The 16,511-nt window shown below is 43.9% G+C and overlaps 1 protein-coding gene across 2 annotated transcripts in view; it reads left to right on the forward strand.

Moving 5' to 3' along the window:
• Window positions 1–16,511, forward strand: part of FRAS1 (Fraser extracellular matrix complex subunit 1) — a 299,294-nt gene that overhangs the window by 243,035 nt on the left and 39,748 nt on the right. For both annotated transcript variants that reach the window (XM_078394487.1, XM_078394488.1), the window contains 12 exons: window positions 583–771; window positions 1,680–1,799; window positions 2,726–2,905; window positions 4,396–4,520; window positions 4,609–4,749; window positions 5,938–6,165; window positions 7,821–7,934; window positions 11,314–11,464; window positions 12,674–12,833; window positions 13,640–13,802; window positions 14,867–15,113; window positions 16,106–16,450. In XM_078394487.1, coding sequence (XP_078250613.1) covers window positions 583–771; window positions 1,680–1,799; window positions 2,726–2,905; window positions 4,396–4,520; window positions 4,609–4,749; window positions 5,938–6,165; window positions 7,821–7,934; window positions 11,314–11,464; window positions 12,674–12,833; window positions 13,640–13,802; window positions 14,867–15,113; window positions 16,106–16,450 — 2,163 coding nt within the window. The remainder of the gene's footprint in view (window positions 1–582; window positions 772–1,679; window positions 1,800–2,725; window positions 2,906–4,395; window positions 4,521–4,608; window positions 4,750–5,937; window positions 6,166–7,820; window positions 7,935–11,313; window positions 11,465–12,673; window positions 12,834–13,639; window positions 13,803–14,866; window positions 15,114–16,105; window positions 16,451–16,511) is intronic.

A 16,511-nucleotide genomic window follows, 5' to 3' on the forward strand; every position in this document is an offset into this window, starting at 1 on the left:
ATTCCTATGTTTTCCAGATGGAAAGATTTCAGACAACAAAACAGGAAGAGCCATTGTGAACCTTGACTAGACTGTATTATTAGGATAGGGAGAGCGAGAGGACCGAAGGATCCAAGACACCGTATGACAGCTTTGTGCATTTCAGCATAAATCACAATAAGGATAGAAAGGAAATGAATGTGATCCTATGTGCTCAAGTACAGTAGAAGCCTGTATGCTTCTAATAAGTGCCTGTAATTACTAGCAGTCTTTACTCTTCCAGCTTGAGCCCTTCATTCAAGTGATGCTCGCCATCTGAAACTCTTATTTTTTTTACTAAACTTCTGAATCATCTGAGACTTTCTGGGTGTCAGATAATTAGGAAAGTGCATTCAATAGGGTATTGATTTTAGATGCATGACATCATCTGAATGAAGCGATTTGATGGGAAAGGTAAATAGCAGAATTTTGTATTCTGCCCCCCCACACACACACTTTTTTTGAATGCATGAAGCTGTGTTGTAACTATGCCCACTCATTTAAAAACAATTTAACAAGCAGAAAGAACGCATTGGTGACTGTCTCCATTCTTTTACTATCCAGGCTCTCTTGCAGTTATTACGGACCAGCACCTGAAAGCTGCAGACGTAGACTCGGATGACCTGACTCTCAGATATTTTATGAAACAGGATCCCAGCGTTGGCCTCCTGCGTCTGCATAAAACGGATTCTTTGCTTCCAATCTCTGCCAAGGGACCAGTCAAAAGTTTCACACAGGCGGATATAAACAAAGGTGGGACAATGTCATTTCTGGAGTTGGGTTGTGTGGTGCATGGGTGTACAGCTGCTTGTCACATTCTCAGATCAATGTTCTAGTTCAGGTGATTATGGCCCTTCAGATGTTACTGGTCTACAACTTTTATCATTCCTTACCATTCAGATGAGGGGAGGTGGAGAGCAGCGTCTTCTAGATCAGTGGTTCCCAACCTTGGGTAACCCAGGTGATCTTAGACTGCAGTTCCCAGAAGCCTTCACCAGCAGCTGTGCTGGCCGGGGTTTCTGGGAGTTGTAGTCCAAGAACACCTGGGTTAGCCAAGTTTGGGAACCACTGCTCTAGAGAACCTGCTTCAGTACAAAACTCGGAAGGAAACCTTTGCCCCTTCAAAAGTATGGCCAAGAATTCCCATCAGTCTCACACAGCATGACCAATAGGATTGGTTGTCTGGCAAGATCTGGAGAGCTATAGAGATTCCTCACCCACACTGTCATCTTAGCATTCTCAATGACAAATTTGTTTTCTGTCTGACAAAGATTTTTCTGTGGAGCAGTGTTGAGTCACCAGGAAGGCCTATGCTTGCCATCAAAATGCTACAATACAAACATGGGGTAGTTCCATCTCCATGAAAACTTGGTCACTCAACAGTAAGGGGAAGAAGTATATCCTGCATCATGAGGTTTTCTCATTGACGTGTGCTTTAGTAGTCCGATATGCAAATTAGGCCTGTGTTTACCATCCACAGAAAAAAGCATGCTAACTGCCATATGCAACAGTGGTGAATATAATGTGATAAAGCAAACAGATAATCTCTCATCACTTAAGGGAGCACTTGTTCTAAAAACATTACAAGCACACCATCTAGTTTGTCCCACAATCTTAACTCATTATTCCCTTTTCTTCTCTTCTGTTTTTCCCCCCTACAGGGATGGTGGAGTACAGCCATGGAAAAAGGGAGCGTGGCGGGACAGTTGCCTTCATCTTTGATGTGGCAGATGTGGAAGGGAATAAAATAGAGGAGCAGACATTTCCGATCAGCATAATAGGTAAAGTCTCAGTTCTTGATACAGCCCATTCTGGTTTTGGCAGGGAAGTTGATTTGACTTCATTGATTATAGACAAAAAAATACGTAAGAAGCCTGAGCAAAAGAATATAAAACAAGCAGAAGTGGGAATGGTCTTGTGCACCATGGCAAGGGCCAAGCAGAGGCTATGGTACACTAATAAAAGTTTTGGTGTTACTGATCTGATGTTCGAGGACACTTTACATGTCCTGTCTTCACCACCAGCAATTCAGAACCATAATAGACTATAAACAACATTAATTCTGTTGAAGAAATACAGTAAAAATGCTCAGGTAGAGATTATGGATGGAAGAACCTTAAAGCAAAAACTTCACTGGCAAAAACTTGCTTAAATAGGATATGTTTTTTTTTCCAAACAACAAACGGTCTCCGAAGAGGGGCCTGCCCAGTCTTCATGGGGCAGAATGTTCCACATTTTGTGGCACTTACTTTGAAGGGTCTGCTTGTTATTGCCAGGAACCATGCTTGCAACTTTGGTGAGGTGCAATCAAGAGTGTATGAGTCGATGGCTGAAATCCTGTTGCTGGATGTCATGAGTCACACTAGAGTAGTTCCATATGAATCTGAGGGACTTTGGTGAGTCAACTCCTCCTCACGTTCTGTTGGTTCAAGTGGGTCTGCTCTAGTTGGAACTTACTTTAGTGTAGTACGTCAAACTAAAGTGGACCCATTTAAACCAAGTGAACGTACGGAGGAGTTGAACACACCAAACGTCCACTTAATCAATGAGCCTGCAACCGGATTTCAATCAAAGGCTCATATTTTCTTTGGCGGGGAACCCAGTTTAGAACGTCTGTGTACCAGAGAGATTAAATCAGCATTGGGGAGACAGAGAAGAGTGGAAGCTGCTTATCTTCTACTTTTTTTTCATTTCCCAATGCTTTCAGAGGACCAGTTGCCTCCGTCTGTCATTGTCAACACCGGACTGACCCTGGATGAAAACTCAGTTAAGAAGATCACCACCCTTGAGTTGTCGGCCACGGATCAGGACAACGAGCCCAGTGATCTCCTGTACAGGATCACCAAGCAGCCTCAGCTGGGACATTTGGAGCACACTGCATCACTAGGTTTGCAAACGGTTGCTTTTTTTTCCAGATGGGGTGGGGCAAAATAAAGACAAGGATTCTGATTGCACTGATGTCTAGGGGTTGATGAAGCACATGATGTCACTGCACGTTTCCCCACTAAGATAAATTTGAGGGTGGGAGACACTAGATGAGAATACAGTGGTGCCTCGCATAACGGGTGCCCCATTTAACGATGAATCCGCATAGCGATGATGTTTTGCAATCGCTTTTGCGATCGCATAGCAATGTTTTCAATGGGGGGAAATCGCTTTGCGATGATCAGTAAGCTGTTTCGCTTACCAATTATCGCATAACAATGTTTTCCCCCAGCTGATTGGCGATTCCAAAATGGCTGCCGGGTAAAACAGGGACGGATTCCTCGCTTACCGGGCGCCCAAAATGGCCACCGTATGGAGGATTTTTGATTAAAAGATAAGTTTTAAGCCCATAGGAATGCATTGAAGGGGTTTCAATGCATTCCTATGGGCTTTTTAAATCCGCATAGCGACAAATCCGTATAGCGACGATTTTTGCTGCACGGATTATCGTCGCTATGCGGGGCACCACTGTATTTCACTTCTCTGGGTGAGGTGTTTTTGCCATCTGTGTGTGCTCATCTCTACCCCACTTACCATTGGTCCCACAGTTCCCTGGCGCAGTGCAGATGGGTTTATACGTATGATATGTTTCTGCACTGTTTGCATGCCAAAAAAAGAGAGGCGCAAAGGGAGCGGATGGGATAGGGAGAGAAAGGACTAAGTGAGTTCATGCCGTTTGGAGCAGGACAAGGAGCAAAGCACCAGCTTGTGACTTCTTGTCACTTGTCCTGCCTCATTCTGTCTCTCAAATGCAGAGCACCACAGCAAATTGGAGGCTCTCACAAAAAACGTGCACCTGCTGGGGGAAGTGCCACACATCGATAAGGCAACCAAACAGTAGCTTCTCTTTGTGTCTCAGCCGGCAAAAGTTTGTGCAAAGGTTTGCACAAGATCCTAAGTCAGTTAATGGCTGGGGGCAAACATCAGCCACTAATTGACTTCGGGTTTTGTGCAAACGTTTTGTGTTTGTTTGTTTTCCCTATTGGCCACTTTTCTCCCAATAAGCGGACCCGAGGCAGCTCACCAAAGTAAAAAGAATACAGTTAAAACATGATAAGGTAAAGGTTGGAAAAACAAACTGTATGCTAATTAAAATACAGTTGAATAATGAAAAGCAAGTAAACATTTATTTTATTTATTTATTTGATTTATACCCCGACCATCTGGTCTACAAGACCACTCTAGGCAGCTTTATAAACTAACTTTATAAACTAACATCATAAACTAACTTTTAAAACTCGATTTGATTCCGCTGGGTTTTGGTATCCCGTCCTAGTCCCATCCAGTCCTGACAAACCTGACCTTCTTTCTTGTTTTGAAAGTTTTTCTAGTTGTTATCTCTGTCTACTTGCTGCTCTTTGAAGTCCTCTGCACTTATTTTTTCCACACTAGGCAGAAGGATAAGCTCCTTCACACAGGCAGACCTGATCTCTCGCAACATACATTACATCCATACCAGCGAGGCCGAGAAGCATTCTGACAGGTTCACGTTCTCTCTCTCTGATGGGACAAACGAGGTGAGAACGGTTTTCTTTTGCTCTTGAAAAATGCTTCAGCAAAGCTAGTCCATCAAAAGACTTTTTGTTTGTTTGTTTCCTACAACAGGTGAGTCAGAATTTTGACATCACCATTAACCCAGTAGATGACTCTTTACCGGTCGTGCAAAGCGCTGGGATGGTGGTCCAGGAAGGGATGAGGAAGACCATCACAGAGTTTGAGCTGAAGGCCAGAGACATGGACACAGAGGTAAATAAAACAAATGTGTCTCTTTTTTTGTCTTTGTAAAGTGTTATAGATGTGGACCGGGGTTTGTTCTTTTCTGTTGAAGGCAGAGATGTTCTGTTGTTCCTGTTGACAATGTGCAGGGCAAGAGCTGAAAGTGCAGTGGTGCCTCACCAGCGAAATCACTGTAGAACGAAAACGTCGTAATGCGAAAATAAAAAGCCCATTGAAACGCATTAAAACCCGTTTAATGCATTCCAGTGGGCTGGAAACTCACCATCCAGCGAAGATCCCCCATAGGGCGGCCATTTTCAGTTCCTGTGCAGTGAGGAATCCGTCCCAGAAAACAGCAGGGAGTCATTTTATTTACCTGGCGGCCATTTTGAAACCGCCGATCAGCTGGAGGAAAATCGTCATTTTGTGAAGAATCGGTTCCCAAAGCAGGGAACCGATCATCGCAAAGTGAAAAAACCCCATTCAAAACATCGTTTTGCAACCGCAATTGCGATCGCAAAAGATTGTCGTAATGCGGTTTTGTCATAATGCGGGCAATCATAAAGCGAGGCACCACTGTAGTGTGAATTGATCGCTTTAAGAGGGTCACAGGTTGTCCCTCTCCTCGTGCTACGATGGTGAACAGATGGAAGACCAAAGAGGAGTGAAACCTGCCGTGCCCCAGCAGGTGTGCAGATTTGTGTTTTTGAACTAGAATCACAAATCTGTGTACTTGTGGCTGGCAAAGGAAAGTCAAGGACCACAGAGAGGCAGAGACCAGTTCTTCCCTTGTGAGAGAAGTAACTCTCAGGTCATACATGTAGGCTCAAATTATCTATTAAAGAAAATGTGTATTTCCTGTTGTTAAAATGCAGTTCCTTCAGAGCTGTTTGTCTGAGGGAAGCCTATGATGTGCAAGACTGCTTACTCCATCTGACGACCCGTTACAGAATCAGGGAACCCAGTTTGCAAGGTACAGAGTAAGGGGTGTCCACATTAGCATAAACAGGCATCTTCCCCTCTTAAAGTAGATCCATTTCTAATACTGCTTGCTATATCATCTACTTCTGTGTGACATCCATTTAAGCAGCTACAGGAAATCCCAGGTTTTTAAGGAGGTCCATTGCTTAGGGAAGTTATTTTTTAAAAAAGATTTCGAGGCATCTCATTCTGTCCTGATTTCTTATGTCCTCTTCACACGTTTTCTCTCGATTATAGGCCAAGTCTATTACCTTCACAGTTGTGCAGCCTCCACGCCATGGCCTGATTGAACGTGGTCATGATGGGCACCGCTATCGCCAGACCCATGCCTTCACAATGGAGGATGTCTACCAAAATCAGATCAGTTACAGCCACGATGGAAGCAACTCGCTGGAGGACCGCTTTACCTTCACTGTGTCTGATGGAACAAATCCCTTCTTTGTTGTAGAGGAGGATGGTAAAGAGGTGAGTTGGGAAGCCATACCATTTATAGATCTCAGCTTTGTTGCTGTTTAGTCGTTAAGTCATGTCTGACTCTTCATGACCCCATGGACCAGAGCACGCCAAGCCCTCCTGTCTTCCACTGCCTCCCGGAGTTGTGTCAAATTCACGTTGGTTGCTTCGATGACACTCTCCAACCATCTCAACCATCTGTTGTCCCCTTTTCCTCTTGCCTTCACACTTTCTCAGCACCAGGGTCTTTTCCAGGGAGTCTTCTCAGGAGATGGCCAAAGTATTGGAGCCTCAGCTTCTCAATCTGGCCTTCCACTCAGGGTTGATTTCCTTCAGAATGAATAGATTTGTTCTCCTTGCAGTCCAAGGGACTCTCAAGAATCTCCTCTAGCACCACAGATCTCAGGTAGAGATGGAGATACTTGTATTCATATACAAATGTGACCATCCCTGCACAGCTAGACCTAACGAGGGTCCAGCCCCCCCAAACCAGAGCGTTCACTCATGCATCTTGCCATGGTCCTGGTCCTGCTCATCTTTCCAGTGGTGCCCAGAACTCCTCTCTCTTCCTGCTCAGCTGGCCACTCAGCAGCCGTGTGGGGAGATTTATCCTCCCACCCCCTGCCTGGCGTAGCTAGCTGAACAGAAAGAAGGTGGAGCTCCAGGCACCATTGGAAGGATGAGCGGGACCAGGGTTGCAGCAGGACACATGAGTGGACAGTCCGGTCCCAGAGGCCAGACCCTCATTAGGTCCAGCTATACTTGGATATTCATATACAAACATCCCCATCTCTAATATCAGCCCAAGCTGACCTTTGCATGCTCTAAGAATGTATGATATGACTCCTCTGGATTGGACTGGTTCAGATAGCAAACGGAGTAACACTGTTATAAATGCTTATTTTAAAAAAACCCTCCCTCGGCAGGACTTAGTGCTGGGCAAAATGTTCTTTCTCAGCTTCCTCAGCCTGTAAATAATGAATAAGAACTGGTGGCTTCACAGAGTTGGGAGAATACAATTAAAGATTCAAGGACTGAGCTTTAGATCTCAGCTATGCAGTGACACCAGGCAGATTGGTTTCATTTGACTTCACTTTTCTCTGTGTAAAATAAGCAGACCGAGGACGGTCTTTCTTCCAAGGAGCTGTTTTGGATATGGATTGACCCTAAAAGTGTGAAAGAAGTGCCGAATCCATAATAATCTGCATGAATGATAATATAAATCAAAGGCTGTAAAGGTTACTTTTTTTGGAAGACAGAGCCAAGAATTTCTGGCCATTAGGTATTCTGGGAATTGTTGTTCAAAATGGCTGTGCTGTTGGGGGAAGTTCTTGGAAGGAGCACGGCAGAAAAATAACATTTCCACAATTTTTGGGACTCTACTATAGTATCTTGAACAGTATGGAAATCAGTGTGTGCTTTGTATTTGCAAAGGCGTTCACGGCTGGGATCTAATGGTTGTTGTGGGTTTTTCGGGCTCTTTGGCTATGTTCTAAAGGTTGTTCTTCCTGACGTTTTGCCAGTCTCTGTGGTCGGCATCTTCAGAGGACAGCACTCTACTCTGGTGCAGTTTGTTTGGGAGTTGAGTATTTGTGGCTGTGGGATCAGCTTTTGTCCTTTTCAGGAGATGGGTGATTATGTGTGTGCTTTCTTGGCTATTTCCTCAGATTGTGACTGCCATACCCCAATGGTTCAGAGTAGAAATTCTTCCTGTGGATGATGGAACCCCACGAATCATCACAAATCTGGGCCTTCAGTGGCTGGAGTCTATGGATGGCAAGGTAGGTTAATTTGTTTTTAACTCAGACAGATCTTTGTCTTCTATACACGCAGATGGTAGAAGGAAACCAGTAGATCATGGGTTGGCTAATTTCTCAGTTCTTGAATAACTGGAAGGCTACAGCTGCACCCATGTTATCTGGCTCATATTTTGTTACCTGCTATACCCCCAGATTTGGTCTGGAGGCAGGTGAGTTCTTTCAAGGGCAACTTGCTCTTTGCCCAACCGCCAAAGATGAGACAAGCAGAACTCGAATAGACATCCCGCGCAGGGTGATATAGTCATAAGATCATAGAATCATACTGTAATGGAGTTGGGAGGGGCTTGTAAGGCCACTGAGTCCAACTCCCTGCTCAATGCAGGAATCCAAATGAGACCTATAGTTGTCCAATGTTCTCTTGTATCCCTCCAGTGCTGGGGCAATCACCAGCTCTCGAGATCATTGCTTCTATTGCTGTACTGCTCTAATAGTTAGGAAGTTTTTCCTGATATTCAACCATAATCTAGCTTCCAGTAACTTGAGGCCATTGTTTCATGTCCTACACTCAGGGATGATTGAGGCCAGATCCTTCCCCTCCTCCTCTGTATGACTACCTTTCAAGCATTTGAAAAGTGTTGTCATATCTCCCTTTAGTCTTCTTTTCTCAGGGCCCAGTTCTTTCAGTCTTTCTTCCTAGGGCTTGGTTTCCAGACCCCTGATCATCCTTGTTGCCCTTCTCTGAACTTGCTCCACTTTTGTTAGGATCCTTCTTGAAGTACGCTGTCCAGAACTCAGCACAAATAATCAAGATGAAGCCAGACCAGTGCTAAGTAGAATGACGCTAGTAATTCTGAGGATTTGGAGACTATACTTTGTTTTAGGTGGAAGATTTATGTGTGGAAGCTTCAGTCTTCTATCTAGAGATGTAGAATTTCTGAAAATTTCCATTTCCCCCCAGGAAAAAAAGGACAGAAATGGAAATTTTTGCAAATTTTATATCTCTAGTCTCTCCTTGCTTGCAGTATCACTGGTCAATAAATGTTCAAGTGCTTCTCATGTCGTTCACCAGCCTTTCCAGTGCATGGGATGTATAAATCTCATAATATGATAGAGATTGGAAAAAAAAGGCTGGATGGAGCTAGAACACTCTAAACTATAAAATGAGGGTTTTTTTTCTTTTCTTTTTCTTGCTGCTTCTGGTCAGCATAATAGATGGAGACAATCTCTGTTGCTTGTTACATCAGCAGCTGTGGCAAACTAAACCATTGATTTTAAACTGTGGGGCTCAGGTTGTTGATAGCTTAGCTTTCCACCCACCCCCGCTTCACAGACCAGCAAGCTCTGATGTCTTACTTTGCCGCTATTAACATTCCTAAGGTGCGAAGCGCTCATTGATTAATTGCTGCAATTAATCAAGGAATTCTTCCATCACCAGCGGAAAGCTATAGAAATTAAGCCAGGTTTGCATTAGAGCTGGTTTGTGTGCAGAGCAGCACACAAACAGTATGTCTTAGGTTTCAAAGAAACTTGTAGCAACAAAAATAGATCATTCATAGTAGAGATGGAGATATTCATATTCGTATACAAATGTCATCCCACAGATGGAAATAATGAGGGTCCACTCACCTTTCCACTGCTGATGCGAGCTTGACAGAGCCTTCCTATTGCGCTGTTGTCCGCAATGGCTTAGACATTCTATGACCTGGCAGAGAGACTTGTTATCCCACCGGACAAAGGCGCAATAGGAAGGCTCTGTCGAGCTTGTGTCAGTGGTGGGTAAGTGTACAATCCGGCCCCATTGGACCGGACCCTTGTTATTCCACTTGTGGAAGTACCATATTTTCCATGTATAAGACTATACTTTTATCTAAAATCTTCAGACTAAAAATTGAGGGTCATCTTATACATGGAAGTAAGTTGAGGAGAGAACAAATACAAGTGGAGGGGAAAGCAGGGATCAAAGCGATCCTGCAGTGCTTTGATCCCTTCCCCCCTACACTTGCTAAGTCCCACTTAGATTTCTTAATTTGGGGTTAGAAAAGTGGGGGCGTCTTATAAATGGAAAAATATGGTATAGTCATATAAAAATACAAATACCCCCATCTCTAGTTCATAGACGTATTTCCAGGGTCTTAACTATGCTAAACTTTTGCAACAGAAACAGCAAAAGGAACAGTGACACCTTAAAAACTGATAGCTTTTATTGGCATTCACGTTTTTTGAACCGTCTGCAGCCCGCTTCATCAGATAACCTCTGGGATATTTAACAAACTCTGCCTCCAGCTATACTCTCTGCCATCTCACATCCCAAATTTTGCTGCTAGTGGGATGAGGAGCAGGCAGTAAGAAAGCACCAGAGGGGCTGAAGAGCTTGAAGGCCTCTCAAGAGTATTTAGATAAATAGGTAAATAAATCACAAGTGAACAAACCAGAACCAGAGCCCTATTTTTTTTAACGACTAGCATTTGCTCCCTCTATTTCCAAAGCTGGTCCTTCTATTCTTCTTCAGTTTTAAGCATTTTGTGAAATATATCTCTCAGAGCTTGGTGGTAGAAATTATCAATGGACGAAAATGCAGGCCTGCAAGTGTAACCAGAAGAAATATCTTTTAGTGATCAGAATATGGCAGGACAGCCTTTGCCAGCTCAGTGCCCTGCAGATTTACAGGAATGTATGTGCTGACATATGGGGATGTGGTGGCGCTGCGGGTTAAACTGCAGAAGCCTCTGTGCTGCAAGGTTGGAAGACCAGCCATTGTAAGATCGAATCCACTCAACAGAGTGAGCTCCTATCGCTAGCCCCAGCTCCTGCCAACCTAGCAGTTCAAAAGCATGTAAATGCGAGTAGATAAATAGGGACCACCATGGTGGGAAGGTAACGGCGTTCCGTGTCTAGTCGCACTGGCCATGTGACCACGGAAACTGTACGAACAAACGCTGGCTCTATGGCTTGGAGATGGGGATGAGCACCGCACCCTAGAGTCAGACACGACTGGACTAAATGTAAATTTATTTATTTATTTATTTATTTATTTATTTATTTATTTATTTATTTATTTATTTATTTATTTATTTATTTATTTATTTATTTATTTTATTTCTATCCCGCCTATCTGGACATATTAGCCCACTCTAGGCGGCTTACAATAAAAGAAACAATATAATTTTAAAACATTGCACCTAGACTAAGATAGAAAGGGGAACCTTTACCTAAGTGCTGACATCCACAGCCATCATCCCAATTGGCCAGGCTGATTGGTGATGATGAGAGTTCTGTTCCTATATTTTTGTATAAAGGCTGATCGGCCACACTACATCTTTAACGCTCTCAAACTCCGGGTCGAAAACACTTGTTAATATCTTCCTGAGAGCTTCATCACAGTTTTGCGTCTTCTATTCAGCCAAAAAATCTGATCACTAAGAAGGAGCTGTTGGCGATGGATCCTGACACAGATGACAAACACCTTGTCTATGAGGTGACAACGGGACCAGAACATGGCTATGTGGAGAAAAAGGTGCAACCAGGAATACCTGTGACAACCTTTACACAAGGTCGGTAAGCAAGTCTGAGACGTTAATTCACCCTTTATGAATGTGTACATGCAGGCAGGTCTCACACAATCTTTCTTGGCATGATAGTCCTTCCATATGGCACAATGAAGGGTTACTGCTGTCTGGGTTCGGTGGGGGGATATATGCTTTATATAAGTATTGCAAATGCAATGAACGTTACAGAAATGTGAATTTATACAATTGGTAACACCACACCGACTTTAAAGGCCCAACACAGTTTACAAAGGGTAATAATTTTTAATGAATTAATTCCAAGATTTGTGGGATCGAGTTTCATAACCCAATGTTGGGTTTTTACATTCTTATTGTATTACTTAGTACTGGATCAGTGTGAAGACCTATCTAAGTTCCCTGTCTTGTTGCCCACAATGGCTCTGAATGCATAGCCCCATGGGAAGTCCACCCCACAACACATGGGAAAGTTCTACAGACCTCTGTGCTATTGATCACCAGCAGTTGGTATTCTGTGGCAAGCTACCTGGACCAGCACACAATGATCATGATGACCAAAACACATTAGTGGCTTTGTCTTCCTTGAATGCATCTGTTCTCCATCTTTAAAGCCATCCTTGTTGGCAGCTGCCCCCATGCTCATTACAAACAAATCCCAAAATTTTCATTATGTTCTGTGTGAAGAGCTAGATAGCCATCCTGTTTTCTTTGGGTGACTGCATTTGTGTCCTTTGTCATTCTAGCTTGACAGAAGAAAACACCAAACATCTTTGGTTGGGTTGTTTCTTATTTCCTGGATTTTTCTTACCTACTGATCATCATCAATCTGTGAACTCCATGTAGACCTGCTATCTGTTTTTGCAGACCCTGAAGCCTTCCTCACTTCAGAATATTTTGTTGTTAAAAATACAAAGGCACACACTCTGGGAAGCGTGATTCTCCTTTACATCAAGGTGCACAACCCCATGCACCTTGTTTTTTTTTAAGGCAGCAATGAGGAAAGGAATTGAGAATCTGCGTCTGTTTCTGATTTTGGCAGTGAGGATGCAGCCTCATGGATCGAAGGGGAGGAAAATTGATGTCTAGTTCTACAGTTGCTGATTCCTGTTCTAAGATTTTGCTTTACTTGCAAGCCATGTCCAGAAACTAGTTCAGTAGGGAATCCATATTTATAGATATGCAATATTTTTTTACTTCATTCTTGGATGATTTTACTGAATAGTCTCTTCCTAACAGAGGACGTCAATTTGGGATTAATCCAGTATGTTTTGCATGAGGAGAGAACTCAAGAAACAGAAGATAGTTTTCAGTTTCTGGTCAAGGACAGCAAACCCAGTATGGTCACTAACAATACCTTCCATATCCAGTGGTCTGTCATCAGCTTTCAGCACACCAGGTAAGCAGCCTGACTCAACACTGGCTTTCCGCCAGAGCAACATACATTAATTATATTGCACTTCAGCATCTTATAGCTAACTGGGTAGCTCAGTGAGATACAGAGTTTGGGAGTCTGATCCCCCCACTGTGCTTTTCTGGGAGAAGAGCCAGCCTGTGTAGTCTTGGGCAAGCTGCACAGTCCCAAGGCACCCCCAGAAAAATGGGATAGTAAATCACTTCTGTGTACCCTCTATCTAGAAAACCTTAGAAAGGGTACCATAAGTTGAAATCAATTTGATGGCACAGAATTATATTACTAATCAGCATGCTAAAGGTGACAGCTCCCCGTGATCTGTGACATTTTTTCTGTTGTTGTCTGGACTTTTGCTGTTGTGGTGCTATGGAATGTTCACAAACACTCTGAGGCCAGATTGTTGGGGATTTTTAAAGACCGTTTTAAAATCTGTTTGAAAGCTGTTTCAGGAATTATTAAAAAAGGGAAGTCTTTGCTCCTTTCTGGCTGTTATTCCTCCTATTGTCCAGAAGACTGGAGATACTGTAAATGCCTTGCATTGCCAGGACATCAAATAATTTTTTTAAAGTCCCTTGTAAATTTCAAATACATATAAGCCAACTTAAGGGAGAAGCCTTTGCAAACTGTGCAGGCTTGCAGAGAGTTACTTTTTTGGGGACCCATACGCCCCAAATACTCCTAACCCACATGAATTCCAGAAGCATAATTTGAAAAAACAATTCTTCTCTATCTGGACTGCACTTTTTCAAGGCAAAAGGTCTAGTCCTCTTTCTCTTATTCCCTATTTCCAGCTACAACGTGAGTGAAAAGGCTGGTTCCATCAGCGTCACAGTAAAGAGAACGGGTAATCTCAAACAATATGCTATTGTTCTCTGTCGTACTGAGCAGGGAACGGCCACATCCAGCTCAAGTCTGCGGCCAGGAGAACAGGACTATGTGGAGTATGCGGGCCAGGTGGGTGCAAGAAATAATACCTCCAGAAAGGCATTGTTTTAGGCTAATGACCGATTCCATTTATATCTCCCCTTTCTTCCCAAAAGCAGCATATGTGACTCTGTATTTGCAAAGGCTTTCACAGCCGGGATCTAATGGTTGTTGTGGATTTTTCGGGCTCTTTGGCCATGTTCTGAAGGTTGTTCTTCCTAACGTTTCACCTAAACGTTCAGCAGAACATCAACAAAAAAGAGAAAAGTTTGAAACTCAACAAAACTTGGCTCCCGGCATTGAAAAATACAGCGTGCAAAAAGGTCAATGAACTCTACCCGGCCACAAGGACCGGTGACCACTACACACAAAAGACCAGCTAATGACACCCATCAATCACAGTCACAGATAATCTCTCCTCCTTATCACAACAATACACCCACAACAAAAACACACTGATCACCGTAATCACCCATCTCCTGAAAAGGACAAAAGCTGATCTTACAGCTATATATACTCAACTCCCTAACAAACTGCACCAGAGCACAGAGTGCTGTCCTCTGAAGATGCCGGCCACAGAAACTGGCGAAATGTTAGGAATAACAACCTTCAGAACACAGGCAAAAAGCCCAAAAAACCCACAACAACCATATGTGACTCTCTCTCTTTCCTCACTTTGTCCTCACAATACCCCTGTGAGGTTCATCAGGTTCAGAGAGAGACTGGCCAATTTCTTAGCTCAGTGAGGACAAGAACATGCTCCCACCCACTTCATTTTTCTAACTGCCAAACCACACTGGCTTCTAAGGGAATAGCAGTTGAATAGCTGTGTCACCAAACCAGGTGAGGGCCCTCTTCCTATCATGCAACAGAGGATCTCATAAACTGAATGAAGGCTGACAGCTCAGTTTGTAGCTTTCTTTGCTCGGGGTCAGGATTGGATCAGCCAAGGGGAGTTCTCCATTCTGAAATCCTTTCTGTCTTAATGTCCAGATCTGAAGACCTGCTTTGGGAATAGTGTCTGATCTCAAGGCTTATTAGAAGCTCAGGGCCAATCCAGAATCTCACCAGGGCCTCATCCCACTATCTCACAGGTCCAGTTTGATGAACGGGAGGACACTAAATTCTGCACCATTGTCATAAATGATGACCACATTTTTGAGAACACCGAGAGTTTCACCATGGAGCTGAGCATGCCTGCCTATGCTTTGTTGGGGAGCATCGCCATAGCCAAAGTCTTCATCCATGATGAGGAAGACGAGGCAACCCTGCAGTTTGACAAGAAAGTCTATCACGTCAGCGAGAGTGCCGGCGTTCTCTCTGCCCCCATTGAAAGGAAAGGTGGGTTTACCCTGCAGCTGACGAAGGAAGCAGAAGACAGCATTTTGCTTTTGTCCCCCGTGGCAATCTTATTGAGCCAGAGCGATCAATTTGGATTGGAGGAAGGTTGGGCTTCGGACCAGTTTGTGCCTAGTTTGCTGTTTGAAAATGAAGCTAGGCTCAAGGGAGGCACATCCTTACCTGGGAGGCCTTCTAGCCCAGACTTTCTCCAGGTGCGCACAATTTAGGTACCGTATTTTTCGCTCCATAAGACGCAACTCTCCATAAGACGCACCAAATTTTTAGGAGAAGAAAACAGGAAAAAATAATCAGTTTTCTTTGCTCCATAAGACGCACAGATTTTCCATCCCCCTGTTTTGTGGGGAAAAGTGCGTCTTATAGTGCGAAAAATGCGGTATCTATCTGGCCGGCAGAATTTCCACCCATGAGAATTCTTTTATTTGGAATCCTTTTTGGGCAATGCCAGTGCGCATACCTGAACTATTACAAATAAATCAGTACCTTCAAATCCCAGGGTTCTGGTGGGTGCGGCCATGGTGGTTGAAGTGGAATGAGATAGATCCAATAGTGTAGTATGGATATGCTCTGGATCAGCCATTCTCAACTCCCCCCCCTCCCACTCATAAGGACAATATGAAAGAAATATAGGCTGAATCAGGATGGTAGAAGTTGCAGAAGGAACCATATAAGGTGGTTGTGTGGAAAATTGTTTCCAGTCTGCGCCCTCCTTCCTATTTTCCAGGGCTCCCTGGGGAGAGAATGGCTGCTAAAACAGTGGTCTCCAAACTTGGGTCCCCAGATGTTCTTGGAGTAAAACTCCCCAAAGCCTTCACCGCTAGGTGTGTTAGCCAGGATTTCTGAGAATTATAGTCCCAAGAACGTCTGGGGAATTCAAGGTTGGGAAGCCCTGTGCGAGAGGGATTTTTGCAATGAGCATAATGCTTATTCTGGGAAGAAATCTTTGTATCTCTCTGCTACGTGTTCCCTTACAGGAGATTCTAGCAGCATCGTATCTGCCATTTGCTACACGGTGCCCAAAACTGCAAAAGGCAGCAGTGCCCACACCCTTGAATCTGGTTCGGACTTTAAGTCCAGAGGGATGTCCAGTGAGAACCGTGTCGTGCTGGGGCCCGGCGTCACAATGACCACCTGTGACGTCCAGCTGATTGATGACAGCGAGTACGAAGAAGAGGAAGAATTTGAGATTGCGCTCACCGACACCTCAGAGAATGCACGCATTGGGAGCATTGCCTCTGCCAAGGTTATGATCAGTGGGCCAAATGATGCCTCAACCGTGTCCCTCGGAATGGCTACTTTTACTGTCAGTGAGGATGCAGGTAAGGATTTTGGAGGCTTCTTGACCCTCAGCAACATTAGTGCCAGAAAGTTGTCATGAGG

Source organism: Pogona vitticeps, chromosome 5 (genome assembly GCF_051106095.1).
Source record: "Pogona vitticeps strain Pit_001003342236 chromosome 5, PviZW2.1, whole genome shotgun sequence".
Taxonomy (NCBI): Eukaryota; Metazoa; Chordata; class Lepidosauria; order Squamata; family Agamidae; genus Pogona; species Pogona vitticeps.